Raw genomic sequence first — 17,975 nt, 5'->3', positions numbered from 1 at the left:
AAATTTCAAGGTCATCAAAAGCCATGCTGTTGCATACAGTGTTGCCTTTTAGTACATAAAATGGTCATAAAGAGTCAGCTTTATGATCTGGCACATAACTCGGAGATAATCCGTCTGACATGAATCATTATATGAACAGGGTCATAATCCTCCTCTTCACAGCCGTTAGGTTGTTTACATTTCTGTCATTGACATCTCATCGTCACATCAGTTTCAGCTGTATTTTTTCTTCCAGCTGCAGCAAGACAGGTGTTACATTTGTTTGACCTCATTGCTCAATGACTTGGTATGTATAGTACCTTTTGTTACCATGACCACAGCTCCGTCAAGTCAATGGCACCTTGCGAGAGGCTCATGATCATAAGGTACTTTTCATACCAAGTGACATGTAATTGTATTTCAAGTATGGAAACTATTGGAGCTCAATCCTAACTTCAACAATTTCTTAAATGTATTTTTTGCAGTGTGTTTGGACAGTCCGGTGGAGCGGTGCCTAATGCTGCGTGAGGGGAAATATTCATTGAATATTGAAAGCACGAGCAAGGCTGACTTCCTTTTACCGAGCGCCAATATTTTATGATTCAAGAGTAAGAGTGTGGTGTCCCTGTCATGCTGGCTCCGCCCTGACGTTGATGCTTGAGAGTCTTCAAAGTCTGAATTTGGTGTTTTTCTTCAAAAAGCACATTCCATCCACTTTTGCTTTCATCGACTGACTTGTAGTCTGAAGGATCCACTAAATTTGCGAAGCATCAGGTAAGCAAATATTATTCAAATATTTACGTCTTCATCAAAGGTTCTCTGCATTGAAAATAAGTTTAAAACTACGATCGTGAACCAAAGTCCACCAAACTCTCCACAACTGTCACACACCGGTGTTGCTGTCAAACGCCGCGGAGCTGGAGAGCGCGGCGCAGCGTCACGGCCTCGTCACTTTCATGTATGTTAGTCCATTGCAGAGAGTGCGCCGAGTGTTTATCGAATTTATAAGTTATCAACCATCCTTTGTCTCGCTTTTGATCACCATAGTAACAATCATGCTAACGCTTGCTATTGTGGCCGTAATGCCATCTCCTAAAACAAAGAAATCACGTCTACCAGTCTTCTTGTTGGATCTAACGATAAACATTATCTAAGCGAAGGACATCAAAGACAGAGCTGCAATCTGCAGATCAGTGTCGTTGTGAGTTACCAAACACAGTTGATATCAGGTTTGTCACACAATACACATCTGGTTACAAAGCACATCTCGTATCAAAGGTTCAGTCGAATATCAGTTGAAGAGCCTGTTCATCTCCGCTGCGCAGCTGAAGCTTGTGCAGCCGCACATCACCCAGTCCGCTCATAGTCCAGCTACTCTGTCACAAGGCTCAGAAATGAGAGGAGACTCAATCGCAGGAAGTAAGAGAGGCGAGGCAGTTAACAGAACACAGCATTTAATAAACAAAAATGTCAGCCAACACAAACGGGACACAGTCCAAAGTCCATAACGACAACTAAAGGAGTCTCCAACGGAGAATAAATGACGATTGAGGTCAGGAATTGTCCAAAGTCCAAACAAAGGAAGATCGGGCACGAGGAGGAACAGGAACTAGAAAATGAGAAATCAAAGTCAGGATAAAACTAACAAAAATACTCAGGCGCAAGGCAGTCCAGGAGGAAAAGTAGAGATCCGAATAATGAAAAGTCCAGCATACCGCACATGGAAAACGTTCACGACCTGGCGCTGCACTGTCATCCAGCTACTCCTTAAGAAGCTGTGGAAAATCAGGGGAAATGAGGTGCAGCTGCCACTCGTGCCCGACCTGTCAAGACAAAGCACACACAGGAAACGGGGAAGTGTCCATACAAAATAAAAGCCAAACAGGAGGGGACATGACATACTCAGCTACATGCTATCTTAGTCAAGCTATTAACCGCATTATCCAGGTTGTGCAGTCCGACTAAGAGAAATGTGAATTTCTCTCCAGTAGCAATACTTAAGCAGTAATTTGTTTTTCTGCACCGTCATGTAACTGCAGTCGTTGATACAAGTGAAGCGGATCTGGCCCGGTGTTGTAATAAAGGCGCAGCACAAACCTGTAAATTCAGGGGTAATATCTGAGTTAACTCATTGAACTCATTGCAATCACAATTCTGTTTTCCATAAAAAAAAATGACAGCAACTGCCACAAGGACCATATTACAATATTTTGTGCTTTGGAAGTGAAAATGTTGACAGGCGTCAGATGTGAGTCACTCAGCGCAGGTCTAAACCCGCCCACCTCCTCACTATGCTGACTCTGTTCACCGGAAACAAGCATTTTCAATGGGCAGGGCTAATGCACATTTTGTTATGTTCGGTAAATATTTCAAAGCATACAGAGAGAGTTTTGTGCAAAAAGAAACATCTAAACGAGCACCCAAAGCAGAGGACAGAGCGAAAAAAAAGAACACCACAAGAGGAGAGTGATGTACAAAACCAAATCCAACTTAAATCCACAAGTATCGAACGTATCGTGGTCGTACTTTTAAAAACAATGGTGACACCATTTAAACCCGGCTGAGATAGATATTTGACAAACTCTGAAGAGTGGAAAAACTCTGGTTCTTCTCCCAAATTTCATCTGCTGAGGACGTTGAAGGCTTGCTGGGTCACTGTATGTTGTCACTCGACAGGGAGGAGTCAAGCAAGCCATTAGATACAATAAGTCCAAGGTTCTCAGCTGCACTGTTGACAAAGTAAATGATTACGAGACTGACTAACAGGCTCTGTACACAACATATCATAATAAAATAGAAAGTAATAATATTATAAAGTGCAAAAAGCTATACAAAAAAAAGCTTCAAAACAATGTGCAAGAAAAAGCAGATTCAAGGACAGAGTGAACAGAAAAAAAGGGCCAAAGAATCCGTCACTGTAGTTTTTTCAGGGATGAATTGTACAGTTTTATTGCCGCAGGAAGAAAAGACAATTATACCGTTTATTAAACTATTAATAATTGCAATAATTAAACATTGATCTTTAAATTTCACCTTGTGCTACCATAAACCCACTCACACAGTGTTTAATAATGTTTCATCGATAGGCTGAGCCTTGGTGTTTGTTTAGTTTTGTCACAATATACACAGATGGGACCATCCCCGGTCGACTAAGCCATCTGTCACGGGTACATGTCCCAAAAAGGGAATAACATTCGTGTGACCTCCTTCCACATCTTTTCTTGACGTTTGTTTGGCCATGTGACAATATTGCTTCACCGTCAACACAAACAGACTGATTTGCTTCACCCTAGTGTCCAGGGCAGATGTAGGACAGGAGGACATTCACCATATTCCTGATGATGGGGGGCTTGGGGTGAAGTTCATGTGGAAGATAATGGGCCAAGGTCATATCCCAGGCATCCACCCAGCGGACATTCACACCTTTGAACACAGCCCTGAGGATCTTGTCCCGCTCCACTGTAGCAAAGTCACTGTTGGTCCATGCGATGGTAGTCGTCAAATACCTCAGATTTGAAGTCCGGACAACAACCAGGGTGTCTGGAGCTCTGTTCAGCAGTCGGACCACAGACCTTCGGATGCTCTGCAACCGTCGAATATAAAACTCCGTTGGGAATGGGCCAAAGTGAGCCCAAACTCCAATAACCACAACGGTGTTGGCTCCTCCAACCAAGGTGTCCAGTTCATTGGCGATATAGCGAAGCTCAGCCACAGGAACCGGAGGCGGGCCGTGTACAAGAGGGATGCTATGGATCTGGAATCTCACGATTGTGTTTCTTTGATAATCAACAGCCATATAAGGTCCAACCTTTGCCATGCTGTTGATGTTGAACGGTTTGAGATCTGTAAATGAAGCAGAAAGTCCTTCATGAATCCAAACAATAACAAGAACGCAATTGGCTGAAGCAAACTCTGATGTGAAAAGCAAAAAAAGAGAACGTGTCACCTTTTATTGTCGCCGTTAAATATTCATACCACTGTCTGACTGTGGAGTCTCCATACAGGAACAGCATTTTGTTTTGCAAACATCGACCGATGTCTGTGGGAGTGTTAAACTGCTGAACCGGCGGCCCACTCAAGGTTCTCCACACACCCTGGTAGTAGTAACCAGGCTGGCTGATCTTTGGACTGTTGTACACACGTATTTCTAACCAGGAATAGAAAAAGCATTGTTGGTCCAACAAGTATGCAGGCAGGCAAATGTGTCTTCACCTTTTGGCAATACCGAAACTCTGGCAGCACCGGATGGAGGAATAAAAACTTTCATGTTGACTTTGCTGTGGAGAAAATTAACACATGTAAAATAGTTGCAAATGTTTCTTGTCGTGTGTGGAATGAGAACCGTTTTCCCATCACAATTAAACTCTTACTTTGCACGACTAATAAAGTTATGAGTGTGTTGGGCTTCTCTGTGATTCAGTTGGACTCCTCTGGGAATTATAGCACATTCTTCGACAGGGGCAACACGAAACAAAACTGCTGTGCAGGCTCACCTCTGAAAGAGCTTTGTGTAGGGCCCAAATTCAGGAGTAAACCTATACATGGTGTGTGTGGTTCTTGTGTCACAGTCCAAAGTCTTTGGTTTGTAGCAGAACCATGGGTCTCCTGTTTTGATGTCAGTGTAGTTACATATGGGCTCCTTTGTGGCACGCAGACAGATATTACACGTGCTCATTTCTGTCTTTTTTCCTTGGCGAAAGATGCTCATGAATTTGATTCTGTCTGGACGCTCTTGGGTTATTCTGCGCAGCACTGTAATGGCTTCACTGGTGTGAATTAAAGTCACCTTATAAAGAAAAACATTTCTATTTTATTACATTTCATTTGACAGTATATTGTGTTTTTTATCTGACCTCAACCTCTGCCATTCCCTTCCAGAGTAAGGGAAACACAGCAGAGTAGGAGCCGTTCAGATGATCAACAACCTTTCCAGTGACTCCAGCTTGTAGTGCTTGGTTGTGGAGTCGGGCAGTGATGAAGTCTCCTCCAGTTTTTTTCAGATTTCCCTTGAAGTCCTTCATTTTAATCAGAACTTTAAGGTCATCGCCAACGTGCCACTGCTGCTGAACGTCTTTGGGTAGAATGATAAAGTTGCTGCCTCGAGGGTTGCTGGTTTCGCTAAGCGAAAAATTCTCTGGTACAGATGGAGTCTGGGGCCAAACATTGGATTCCAGTAGGTGGCGCTCTTCCACAGCATCCTGAAGGGAATGAGGCTGCACTCTGCAGTAAGCGACGTCTTTAGGAGGAACAGCTTGACTAGTTTGGGCAACAATGTTGTGGCCAGCTTTCTTCATTGCATTCATGGCCAGTGGAGGTGGAGGTTTCGTTTGACCCTAAAATGAAAGATGGACAAGATGCAGAAAGTTGAATGTGTCTCCATGAGAAAGCTTTTGGGATGGGATGGAAATGAATAAAATAACCACATGCCTACCTTGTTGTCCAACATACGTGACAGGAGAACAAGGAAAAAGACGACCACACCAAACATGCACACTTTAGCACATTTATGGTGGCTGCCTTTTCCTTCAATTTTGGTATATTTCTTCATACCGAGTCCACTTCCGGAGGAATGCTGCAAAGTGAAATATTGTAATTATTGTCATTTTATGAATAGTATTAACAATAATAATAATAATACATTTTTTAAATCTATATTTATTTTTTGAGACAGTGCATCTACATCTCTCTAGAACTACTCTGGCACAGAAGATCAGTGCGACCATTTAGATATAGAAAGATATTAGATGACATATGAATGTCTCTATTCTTCCCATAATATGGAAGATCTAATGGAATTTGCTAAGTATATGACGACTCAGAACTCATCTCAAGACAAAGGGTCTTGGACAGGGGTCGGCAACCAGTGTATCCGCATGCAGCTCTTCACCCGCGTCCATATTGGCTTCCTGAAGCATTTTCAAATGTGTAGGAAAATGGAAAATGATGAGGGGAATATATATTTTTGTTTTAATATAGTTTCCAAACAAACAAGACATGAATGATTATAAAGTGTTCAGATGCTGTAAAAATGTGTATGAAAAAAAACAAACTTCCACGATTCCTGTTAACAAAGATTTCCATCGTGGCCTGCAACAATCTCTTCGATCATCGAACTGAAGGGCCAAGCAAGCAGGGAGCTCCACTGCCTTCACGATCATTCAGTGGTAATTACCAACAACAAATGGGAGAGTGAGTTGTATAAACCACAAGTAAACCTCAAGGTGGGAGCAAAAATGGACAAGGACAATAGTGGCATGAGTGGAAGGTGAAGGAATTGACGCTAGCCAGCGCTAGCAATGTCAACAACACTGATGCTAACTGTGACAACAACGTGACATCAATGAATTGTGGTATCTTTGTTTTATACCTGTGTTCTGAGCTCTGAGAAGCCAGAGCCTCACTGGATTCTGTGCACACAGATGACTGCTCTCCAATTGTTTTAAATGCATTTCCTACTTTGCTTAAACTGATCCAGGTTTCAATTATTCTATTTTTGCCAACACAATGCATACATTTATATGAATAACATATCTTTATTGAACTATCGAACCATAAAAAGAAATACCTTTTATTACTGTGCACTGATAGTGGAAGGTACTATGACTATCATTTGCTCAAGTAAAATCAGAGAAAGGAGCAAAACACAGCTGTACATGAAAAATAAATAATATGAACACTACCCTGGTCCATGTGTTGAGGGGCAAAACTGTGAGGTTCTAGACTGTGTTCCGCATTTGTATAGTACCATGAATCACTCTGGCAGGGAGTCAGTAAGAGCAAAGGAGGCAAGCAAAGGAGATCAAATATACTTAACTGTCACTGCAACGATGGAGCTGGTGACGCTTTGTACTTGGCTCCACGGGCAAGGAAGTACACATGCATCAGACAGTGCAGAGAACAGCTCATGACTGGTTGTCAATGTTCTACATCGGTCTGGGAAAGCACACCTCAGCTCGGCGGCACAGTTTTGCTCTCAAAAGTGCAGCCTTTGCGATTCTAAAATCGCAATATATTGCACCGCAATGTTGACTTGAATCGCAAAAATCGTTCAGGCCCCAGAAAAGAAATATAACACATACAAGAAAAAGTGACGGCTATAATTAAGAGGGCGAATAAGGACTATTACAGTAGTAAGCTGGAGCAGAATAAGAGCACCATCAAGGCGATATGGAAGATACTCGACAGAATACTGGAAAAGAAAAAAAATAGAAGACACAACTTCCAAACTTCATCAACATTGGAGGCACTGTGATAGAAGGAAAACAGGCCCTCGTGAACATTACACCGACACTCACAAAGCGAATACAAGTGTCTACAGTGGAAGGCTAGAGTGGACTCTTCGATCCACGTTCATGAGTGGAGTCATCAGGGAAGACATTATGGGTGAGGTATCAAGTTTGCAGAACAAGACATCCGAGGACAGTGATGGCATCTATAGACTGCAACTGGATTTAAAAAGTCTCCACACCCCTATTCAAATGCCAGGATTTCATGATGTTACAAATTGACAGCAAGATGAATAATTTCACAACTTAAAGCTGCGTGTGTGCGCAATTTGGCACTGCTGATCTCAGAGCACAAAAACATCTCCACGGCGCAACAAAAATTAATCCTGAATTTAATATAAGTTACTGCAATTTCTGAACTACGGGGCTTCTTGCCATCAAGACATAAAGCCTTGTGACATTAGACCAATAAAACCATAATAAAATAAACACATAAAGCATGTGTATCCTTCCGCGCCGGCATTTTCCACCTTTCCTCCAGTGCAGCGGCGCGAGCGACACCATACACGGAACGAAACTAGAAGACCCAGCTGTTTGAAGTGAACTTTTGGAGCTGGCTGATGTTTAAAAGCTGTTTTCTCTTAAAGTCACTCTTGGTTGGTCAAAATATGCACATGCACTGAGCCAATCGGTGCGGCGGAGTTCCGAAAAGGAGAGAGAATCGTTGCAGTGCAGGTTTCAGACTACAATACAGAGACTTCAGGCTAGTCAGGAAATTAACTGCGTAGTCAGTGGAAGAAACCTGTTCCTTGTCCATTTTAACCTGATCCACACAGGTTCACTGTTCCATGATGAGCAGTCACAGAATACGGTGGCCTCAAGTGGACAAAATCTCACGACTCACAAGTCTCACAACAGGCAGATTCATACGTTCATATAGAAACCTACGCGGCAGTTCTCAGCCAATGACTCCGCTGCGGTGTGGAGAGGGCTGAAGGTGGTCACTCTGAACAACTTCTATTGTCGCTTTGAGCAACCTTTTTGCACCAACACGAACGATGTCACTGAGACAGCAAAGTCGATCACAGTCACTTTTGATGAGCCACCCCCTCACCTCCTCACCTCCCCCCTCTTTCTCTTGACATCATGGAGCAGGACGTGCTCACTCAGTTCAGGAGGCTGAACCTTCGGAAGGCTCCGGGTCTGGACAGAGAGTTTCTCCTACCATCCTGAAGCATTGTGCTACTGAGCTGGCTCCAGTGTTCACGGACATCTTCAATGCTTCCTTGGTGTCCTGTCATGGTCCTGCCTGCTTTAAGTCCTCCACTATTATTCCTGTTCCCAAGAAGGCCAGGATCACAGGACTGAATGATTACAGACTGGTGGCACTGACGTCTGTAAGCTTCGCCAGCTCAACGTGCCTGACTCCCTCTGCAGATGGATGACAGACTTCCTGACCAGCCGGAGTCAGCGTGTGCGGCTGGGGACGACTGTCTCCCGACACCCGGACCCTCAACACCGGGTCTCCTCAGGGCTGTGTTCTCTCTCCATGGCACTTCTCTCTGTACACTAACTGCTGCACATCCAGCCACCAGTCAGTGAAGCTGATCAAGTTTGCGGATGACACCACCATCATCGGGTGCATCACAGACGGAGATGAGTCGGCTTACAGGAGGGAGGTGAAGCCACAACAACCTGGAGCTCAACGCCCATGTTCCACTTCCCTCTGGCAGGAGGCTACGGTCCATCCAGACCAGAACCTCCCGTCACAGGAACAGCTTCTTCCCCTCGGCCGTCAGATTGCTGAATTCGTGAACAGCCTTGTTGTTATTTTATTATTATTATTTTATTTTATTTTTTTAAACGTTTATTTTTTTTTTTTTTTTGTCAGCACTTTATTCCAAAACACTTTCCTAGTTGGTGGGCTCCCCACTGACTATGGCAATAAATTAAATTCTGATTCTGATTCTGATATATTGTGAATACATAACATTATGATTCTGTTGAACAGATATGTAAAGAATCTATACAAATCAAAGACAATTGAAAGGCTTTTATTTCTATTTTATTTTTACATTTCACACATGTTCCATTCCTACGTCAGCGTAGAGCTGCCATTTAAATAAATAAATAAATAAATCAGTTGTCACGTTATTTCATGAAACTCTCATAGCATGTAATTACGTGATGCTTCCGTGTTATGTTATAACGTGATTGCGCAGAATCATGTAAAAATGAGATGCATCAGTTTCATGTAAAAACGTGATAGCTCAGTATTACGTTTTTACATGATATATAGACCCGGAAACACTCTGTGAACTACTGTTTGGTAGCAGGTAGCATCCTTCGAGTAGACAGGTTGCTTGCGGAGCCAGATTTGGATGCGGGCGAACATTTGAGTACTCAAAGGTGTTCTTCGGCGGACTTTTCCAACTCAGTATCACTATCACGTTATTACATAATACGGACGCATCACGTAATTACATGATATATTTATTTATTTTTTAATGGCAACTCTATGCTGCTGTACATTCCTCAATGTGTGCAAATTGTAAATATTTTTTAATACATCTTTTAAACGCTAAAAACAATTACAGCCGCCGCCACAGCCAACGACAGGTCACTCACAGTGGTCCAGATGACCAGTTGACTTTGTGTGTTTGCTCAGACAAATGAAAAATTAGATGGAACATTGCCAATATGACCTACACAAGTCAAGTGAAAAACAAACTGAAACCTTTCAGGTAGGTGCAGTAAAGATAAACTACTGAGATAATGCGGTCACCTAAGTGTGCACAACCTTTTACAACTGGGATGCAGCTGTGTTCAGACTTGACCAATTACATTCAAACTCATGTGAAACTGGAGCCAGCACACACCTGTCACCATGTAAAGTGCCTCCGATCAACCCCAAATAAAGTTCAGCTGCTCTAGTAGGCTTTTTCTTGACATTTTCGTAGCTGCATCTACAAAGAAGAGTGGGTCAGTATTGCCACATCAAGATGTGCGACACTGATATTCTCCCACCCAAAAAGACTGAATGCTGAAATAAAAGCCAAAAGTGCTTCTACAAAAAACCAAACCAGTTTATTTTAAGTTTTTTATTTTCTATTTTTCTCCCTCTAAAGGGTTTAGTTTGTTTTTCACTGACATTGGTACAGGCAACAGGTGACATTAAAGGTGGAAAATGTGAAATTATTTGTTTGCTGTCATTTTTTTACTTCAGGAAAACCTGGCATTTGAACTGGGGTGTGTCGGGTTTTTACATCCACTGTACAACCATAATGTCTCTCTACAATCTGCAACATTTCTGCAAAGGATGAAGATCGCAAAGGTCAAGCCCCTGCACAAAGAAGTACATGAGTAATTGGACACCAATATTATTTACCTTATTTCTCAAATATAATAGAAAGACTGTTTGTACAAATTATATATTCTTAGAAAAACACAATTCTTAATTCTGAAATTCCCTGAGCTAGTAGAGAAACAAACAAGTCATGTTTAGAGCCAGAATTGGACTGCTACTTGATCATTTGCAAAGACTGTTCGAAATAACACATGATGAGGAGGAGGAGAGAAAGAGAGGGAACTTCTATCAACCATATGCTACAACCACACTAAGAAGAGTGTACACAGCAATAGAAAGAGTGAAAAACTCACTGACATAGAAAATGGAATACCTGCATTGTGCATGATGGTTTTCATGAAAACGTAGCTGTCACCAAGACAGCTAGATTACTCTGGAGAATAGACAGTAAAGATCAAAAGTTACTGAAGATTAGCAACACACAAAGGACTGAACCAAACTCACACACTTTTGGTTCAGTATTTCTGTGAGGACCTCTTATTGCCATAATGCTTTCCCCAGCCTCTCACCCTTAAAGCGGCAACGTGTAGGACTTGGACATAAATAGATTATTTTCAGATTTCCTGAGATGACAGGTTTCATTTTGAACAGTCCAAAGTCCCGGAGTCAGACCCTCCAGCTCTCTGTTAAACACTCCCTTGGAGTATGTAACTTTCCCCTGGCGGGCCGCCTGAGGCGTGTTCTGAGAGTGGCGTCACAGCCCCAACTCCACCCCCAACGCAACACTTTACGGCAAAGGGGCAGGGCTACCTCGGGCAACGAGCTGACTTCAATTTACACGTGGCAGAAGCAAGAGTTCGTAGTGAGGAGTCCAAGAAGAGAAAGCATGAAACCCACAGAGCAAGATCTCTGACAAGAGTCAACAAAGATGCAGCCTGGAGAAAACTGAGAGCTGCCAAAGGATTTTCTCGTGATTCTGAAGTGGCCATGTTTCTACTCGACTTGTAAGTCAATTTTGTGTTCACCGCTGTCTCTGTTGCGTTGGCAAATCATTAAACAAATGTCTATATGCTTGTTGTTTGTATATAAGTGTATTTGTATATATGTTTGCAGCAAAACAAGTGAACTGCAGTGCTAAAACAGGATAGATATACTTTGTGTATGGTGAAAATAGTTTTTCAATAAAATGATTGCCAGTGAAAATCACTTGCTCACACTGTAACACAGTTATGGATGTTTGTCTGTTGTTTGTCATACTGCACTGTCGAAGCGTACAGTGAACATTTAGCTGGCCGATGCTAATAAGGCCTTTAAGGCATTCTTTGTGCTTAATGCGGGTCTGGGGTGTGTTATCAAATGCGGGGAGCTTATTTTGGAGATGATAACAAATGTGTAAGTGTCCGTTAGTCATTTTATTGCGTTTATCACGTTTTTGCGCCGTCATTAGCCACGAGCGGCTAACATCCGTGGCTAACATGCGCTAGCATTTATCAGACAGAGAAATAGTCGATTCACTGTCATTTGCAGTGTTTATGGTCCATCTGGTTTGGACAAGTGTAACATGTTATATCTCATGTTCTATCTGTAGCTGCTGCCGTTGAGTCCTCTGATCTACAGACCTGCTCGGTGCTGCTGAGAGACGCGACCAGCGCCGCATTTCATCATCCCTGACGGTTGTTCTGGAACTGATTGAAGAAGAATAGTTTCTAACTCTGACGTCTGTCTCCACAGTCAACTCGAAATAAACGTGTGAACGGACGTCTTGATGCTCACGCTATGATCGCTGTTTGTGTGCTGTTTATTGAAACACATGACAGTCACGATGTATTAAAGCCAGAGGAGAAACACTGCTCCTTCGTCTTTATTATTCTACAGCGCTGTAAATAGATGAGAGCCGATGATGTATTCCGCACGTTTATCACTGAAGAATCCCGTAAGAAACATCACAACGATGGATGTCCGTCTCCACACCTCCGAGGCTGGAGCGCACTCCAGGGTTTGATGTCCTGTTGTGGGCTGGAGCTGGGACAGGGATGAGGCAAGTCTGGGACAGAGCGTGACTTGGTTTATGACTTTGTCACAGCCAAACTGCACAGAAGCGCACGTTCAGAGCTGGACACGCACCGGGCACCTCTTCACTTCTTCTTCCGACAGAGACGTCTCACTCCCCCGGCAACCCCTTCCACATGCAGCTGCCACACACACACACGCATGTCACGGGAACGAAGGGACGAGGGAGCTAAAGCCACGTAGGAGGACGTGGTGTAGGACCCAAGTGCAAATGGTTGTAGGCACAGGAGGCAGGAGGGAATTATAAATAATATTTAATAATTAAACAAACTAAAATAGAACATAAAGCGTCACCGAACCGGGAAGAAACAGAGCAAAACGCAGAGTGTAAAAACAGTAATGAAACTAACAGAAGTGCACAAAAATTAGTAAAAAGTCAAAACAGAAAGCGTCACCGAACCGGGAGTTAAATGAACTTAAATCAAATGAAACCGAGAATAAACTACAAAAGAAAACCAAGGAACACGCGGCAAACAGCAAGAAACCAAAAACACTAACTCAGGATAGCAGGGTTAAACAATGTAACAAAAGAGCTAGCAAGCGCACAGAAGTAAAAGCCGAACACAGGGAGAGAGACACAAGAACCGCAGAAGCCGAACACTGGGAGAGACACGAGAACCGCAGAAGCCGAACACAGGGAGAGACACGAGAACCGCAGAAGCCGAACACAGGGAGAGACACGAGAACCGGGAGTTACCACAGGGGATCGAGAGGAGTCCAAAATCACAGGAATCACCAAAGGGAACGTGGAAACACACAGGGACTAGGAGAAGTGGCAGGAAAACAATGACAACGATCTGGCACACGTTGCTGGAGCCCAGGTGTTTTTGAAGACAGTAATCAGGGTGTAATGGGCTCCAGCCGTGTGCCAAAGGAGCAGAGGGAGAGAAGCAAAACCAGGACTCTGAGCCTGGAACCGGAGCCATGACAGTACCCCCCCCTTAAAGAACACCTCTTGGTGTTCTACCAGTCCTGGATGGACGGTCGTCGTAGACGAGGGGAGGAGGAGGCCCATTGGAGCGACTGGAAGAGCCGGGCTGCAGCGACCCGGAAGACAAGCTGGGGTACTGGGGAGGTGGCGGGTGGGAAGTTGCGGCTGGGGTCTTCGGGAGGACGCGGCGGCGGCTTGGGAGCCACGCAGGAGACGTGGGGAGGCGGCGGCGGCGGCTTGGGAGCCACGCTGAAGACGTCGGGAGGCGGCGGCGGCGGCTTGGGAGCCACGCTGAAGACGTCGGGAGGCGGCGGCGGCGGCTTGGGAGCCACGCTGAAGACGTCGGGAGGCGGCGGCGGCGGCTTGGGAGCCACGCTGAAGACGTCGGGAGGCGGCGGCGGCGGCTTGTGAGCCACGCTGGAGACGTCGGGAGGCGGCGGCGGCGGCTTGTGAGCCACGCTGGAGACGTCGGGAGGCGGCGGCGGCGGCTTGGGAGCCACGCTGGAGACGTCGGGAGGCGGCGGCGGCGGCTTGGGAGCCACGCTGGAGACGTCGGGAGGCCGCGGCGGCGACTGGGGAGCCACGCTGGAGACGTCGGGAGGCGGCGGCGGCGGCTTGTGAGCCACGCTGGAGACGTCGGGAGGCGGCGGCGGCGGCTTGGGAGCCACGCTGGAGACGTCGGGAGGCCACGGCGGCGGCGACTTGGGAGCCACGCTGGAGACGTCGGGAGGCCGCGGCGGCGACTGGGGAGCCACGCTGGAGACGTCGGGAGGCCACGGCGGCGGCGACTGGGGAGCCACGCTGGAGACGTCGGGAGGCCACGGCGGCGTCGACTTGGGAGCCACGCTGGAGACGTCGGGAGGCCGCGGCGGCGTCGACTTGGGAGCCACGCTGGAGACGTCGGGAGGCCGCGGCGGCGGCGGCTTGTGAGCCACGCTGGAGACGTCGGGAGGCCGCGGCGGCGGCGGCTTGTGAGCCACGCTGGAGACGTCGGGAGGCCGCGGCGGCGGCGGCTTGTGAGCCACGCTGGAGACGTCGGGAGGCCGCGGCGGCGGCGGCTTGTGAGCCACGCTGGAGACGTCGGGAGGCCGCGGCGGCGGCGGCTTGTGAGCCACGCTGGAGACGTCGGGAGGAGACAGCGGCTTGGGAGCCGCGTAGGGGCCCTCGGGAGGAGACGGCTTGGGAGCCGCGTAGGGGCCATCGGGAGGAGACAGCGGCTTGGGAGCCGCGTAGGGGCCATCGGGAGGAGACAGCGGCTTGGGAGCCGCGTAGGGGCCCTCGGGAGGAGACAGCGGCTTGGGAGCCGCGTAGGGGCCATCGGGAGGAGACAGCGGCTTGGGAGCCGCGTAGGGGCCCTCGGGAGGAGACAGCGGCTTGGGAGCCGCGTAGGGGCCCTCGGGAGGAGACAGCGGCTTGGGAGCCGCGTAGGGGCCCTCGGGAGGAGACAGCGGCTTGGGAGCCGCGTAGGGGCCCTCGGGAGGAGACAGCGGCTTGGGAGCCGCGTAGGGGCCCTCGGGAGGAGACGGCCCGGGAGCCGCGTAGGGGCCCTCGGGAGGAGGCGGCCCGGGAGCCGCACAGGAAGGTTCGGGAGACGGCGGCCTGGGAGCCGCACAGGAAGGTTCGGGAGACAGCGGCCTGGGAGCCGCACAGGAAGGTTCGGGAGACAGCGGCCTGGGAGCCGCACAGGAAGGTTCGGGAGACAGCGGCCTGGGAGCCGCACAGGAAGGTTCGGGAGACAGCGGCCTGGGAGCCGCACAGGAAGGTTCGGGCGACGGCGGCCTGGGAGCCGCGCAGGAAGGTTTGGGAGGCGACGGCTTGGGAGCCGCGCCGGAGTTTTTGGGAGGCAGCGGCCTGACCAGGGGAGGCGCCGGCTGGAGAGCCGCGCCAGAGAACAGGGGAGGCGCCGGCTTGAGAGCAGCGCCGGAGACCAGGGGAGGCGCCGGCTTGAGAGCAGCGCCGGAGACCAAGGGAGGAGGCGGCTTGAGAGCCGCGCCGGTGTCCACGGGAGGCGAAGACGGGGAAACACAAGAGTCAGGAAAAAAAAAATGACGGGCAGGAACCGACAGAATTGGCTCCGACGGAAGAGCAGAAGAAGCAAGTGGAACATCGGACAGAGCAGAGCGGGAGGAAAGCCGCGTGACCGCCTCAGACATGGAGTCCAACATCTCAAAAATGGACAGAGTCATCCTCTCCATATTACCTATACTGATAGCCTGAGCGTCTAGTTCCTCCTGCCAGCCTTTCACCACTGCTGGGTCCATGTTAATGGCCAGATCGTTTCTGTCACGGGAACGAAGGGACGAGGGAGCTAAAGCCACGTAGGAGGACGTGGTGTAGGACCCAAGTGCAAATGGTTGTAGGCACAGGAGGCAGGAGGGAATTATAAATAATATTTAATAATTAAACAAACTAAAATAGAACATAAAGCGTCACCGAACCGGGAAGAAACAGAGCAAAACGCAGAGTGTAAAAACAGTAATGAAACTAACAGAAGTGCACAAAAATTAGTAAAAAGTCAAAACAGAAAGCGTCACCGAACCGGGAGTTAAATGAACTTAAATCACAAATGAAACCGAGAATAAACTACAAAAGAAAACCAAGGAACACGCGGCAAACAGCAAGAAACCAAAAACACTAACTCAGGATAGCAGGGTTAAACAATGTAACAAAAGAGCTAGCAAGCGCACAGAAGTAAAAGCCGAACACAGGGAGAGAGACACAAGAACCGCAGAAGCCGAACACTGGGAGAGACACGAGAACCGCAGAAGCCGAACACAGGGAGAGACACGAGAACCGCAGAAGCCGAACACAGGGAGAGACACGAGAACCGCAGAAGCCGAACACAGGGAGAGACACGAGAACCGGGAGTTACCACAGGGGATCGAGAGGAGTCCAAAATCACAGGAATCACCAAAGGGAACGTGGAAACACACAGGGACTAGGAGAAGTGGCAGGAAAACAATGACAACGATCTGGCACACGTTGCTGGAGCCCAGGTGTTTTTGAAGACAGTAATCAGGGTGTAATGGGCTCCAGCCGTGTGCCAAAGGAGCAGAGGGAGAGAAGCAAAACCAGGACTCTGAGCCTGGAACCGGAGCCATGACAACGCATACACAAACAGCACACCTGCAGCAGACACTCTACATTCACACCTACAACACTCGTAACTAAAAGATACCGGTTAGTAAATGTTCAAACGTTCCCCTATTCTTCATTCTGAAACGTGCAGTCAAAGTAAAGTTTTGTAATCTGGGTCCGTCGATCCCGCAGCTGCTTCCGCCTCTCACTGGATCCTGCCTCTCCTCACTGGCTGTATGACGGAGCTCCATCTCTGATGTCGAATGATAGATGCTTCTAGAGTTGCCTTTGCAAGTATAAGCTGGACAGTGTTGTGTATATTACTTTCTGTGATTATGTTTTTCGCTGTTTCGTCACAGCCTCTGCTCACAAACAAACATGCGATGGGGGGGGCGCGACCGGAGACCCAGCATTACGACAGCCTGCAATTACACTCATTTACCCGTGGCGCCGTCAAAAGCAAATATTTTCAATCCAACTTACAGCTGCTTTAACTTAACCATCCAAAACAAATGGCTAAATGTTTAGTCTACTGGTGTCATTTTGTCTTGTTTTTTTTTTTTTTTACTCCTATTGCTATCATGTCATTGTCCACACTCCAGATCACAGTTAGCATGCTAACCGACCATGCTGGTGATGCGACCCAGCTGGTGTTCCCTTCATTCTGAGCTGGGAGGAACAGACAAGGGAGTCGCACTGGAGGTGGTCGCCGACTGAGGCGGGTACGACGACACAGACATTGTGACATTGTGGGGCCTCTACCCACCGGGTAGCACATCTTGCTGCATGAGTGAGCAATTCCATTGTTCCTTCCTGCTCACTGCTATCACAGCATTGGAGTCACTGTCCATTGTTGAGCATTTGTTTCATTTTATTTAAGTATACCGGTATTACATTTGTTTTGTTTCATTGTTCCTTTTTCTGTTTCAACAGTGTTTTCTTTGTTTCAAGAGTGTTGATTATGTTGCTGCTTTGTCTATGTCTTTAATGTTCAATTTTTGTCTTAAACGTTTATATGCTGCCACAACAATCCAAATCTCCTCATGGTAGGATGAATAACGCCAGTCTAGTCTAATCTAACCTTAACCAAGAATATCCACCAAAATTAACTACTTATTATCTGAAATACTTATGAACTACTTTTACTGACATTTTGAACCCCATAAACTTGTGGGAACTTGCCAAAATATCCTCCCAAAGCAAAATGTCATCACAAGAAGGTGACTTGTAAAGACTTGGTCCTCACAAGTGTGGCAAAACATGCCGACACACGCAAACTCACACACACGCACCTAAGTACACACACAGGTACACACAATCACTGATCCAACAATAGGGAAAGTGGCGATAATGGAACTATTCTTCACTCAGCTCTGTTTCAATC

The 17,975-nt window shown here is 46.9% G+C and overlaps 1 protein-coding gene across 7 annotated transcripts; it reads right to left on the bottom strand.

Moving 5' to 3' along the window:
- Positions 1-1,431: 1,431 nt before the first annotated feature.
- LOC128757982 (NXPE family member 3-like) lies at positions 1,432-12,372 on the bottom strand. Of its 7 annotated transcripts, XR_008414419.1 has the most exons (9): positions 12,132-12,371; positions 10,886-10,945; positions 5,411-7,168; positions 4,833-5,312; positions 4,473-4,765; positions 4,192-4,256; positions 3,926-4,126; positions 1,695-3,822; positions 1,432-1,588 (listed from the first exon to the last, which is right to left on the bottom strand). XR_008414419.1 is itself a non-coding variant. In XM_053863684.1 (6 exons), exons 1-6 carry the CDS (start codon positions 5,525-5,527, stop codon positions 3,269-3,271), a joined length of 1,710 nt encoding a protein of 569 aa, XP_053719659.1. In that variant the 5' UTR covers positions 5,528-12,371; the 3' UTR covers positions 1,597-3,268. The 7 variants fall into 7 exon arrangements, 1 of the variants encoding a protein (XP_053719659.1); XR_008414418.1 differs by having other exon boundaries at positions 5,411-5,551; positions 6,545-12,372; XR_008414421.1 differs by having other exon boundaries at positions 5,411-5,551; positions 6,794-12,372.
- Positions 12,373-17,975: the final 5,603 nt, after the last annotated feature.

The sequence above is a fragment of the Synchiropus splendidus genome, chromosome 4, assembly GCF_027744825.2.
Source record: "Synchiropus splendidus isolate RoL2022-P1 chromosome 4, RoL_Sspl_1.0, whole genome shotgun sequence".
NCBI classification, from domain to species: domain Eukaryota; kingdom Metazoa; phylum Chordata; class Actinopteri; order Syngnathiformes; family Callionymidae; genus Synchiropus; species Synchiropus splendidus.
This window is presented reverse-complemented; position numbering and strand designations above follow the sequence as displayed.

Excerpts from the sequence above, each read along its gene's own strand:
- LOC128757982 (XM_053863684.1), bottom strand. The coding sequence starts at position 5,527 with ATGAAGAAATATACCAAAATTGAAGGAAAAGGCAGCCACCATAAATGT. Across the intron at positions 5,313-5,410 it reads CACGTATGTTGGACAACAAG|GGTCAAACGAAACCTCCACC; the intron begins GTAGGCATGTGG and ends CTTTCATTTTAG. Across the intron at positions 4,127-4,191 it reads AGTTTCGGTATTGCCAAAAG|AAATACGTGTGTACAACAGT; the intron begins GTGAAGACACAT and ends ATTCCTGGTTAG.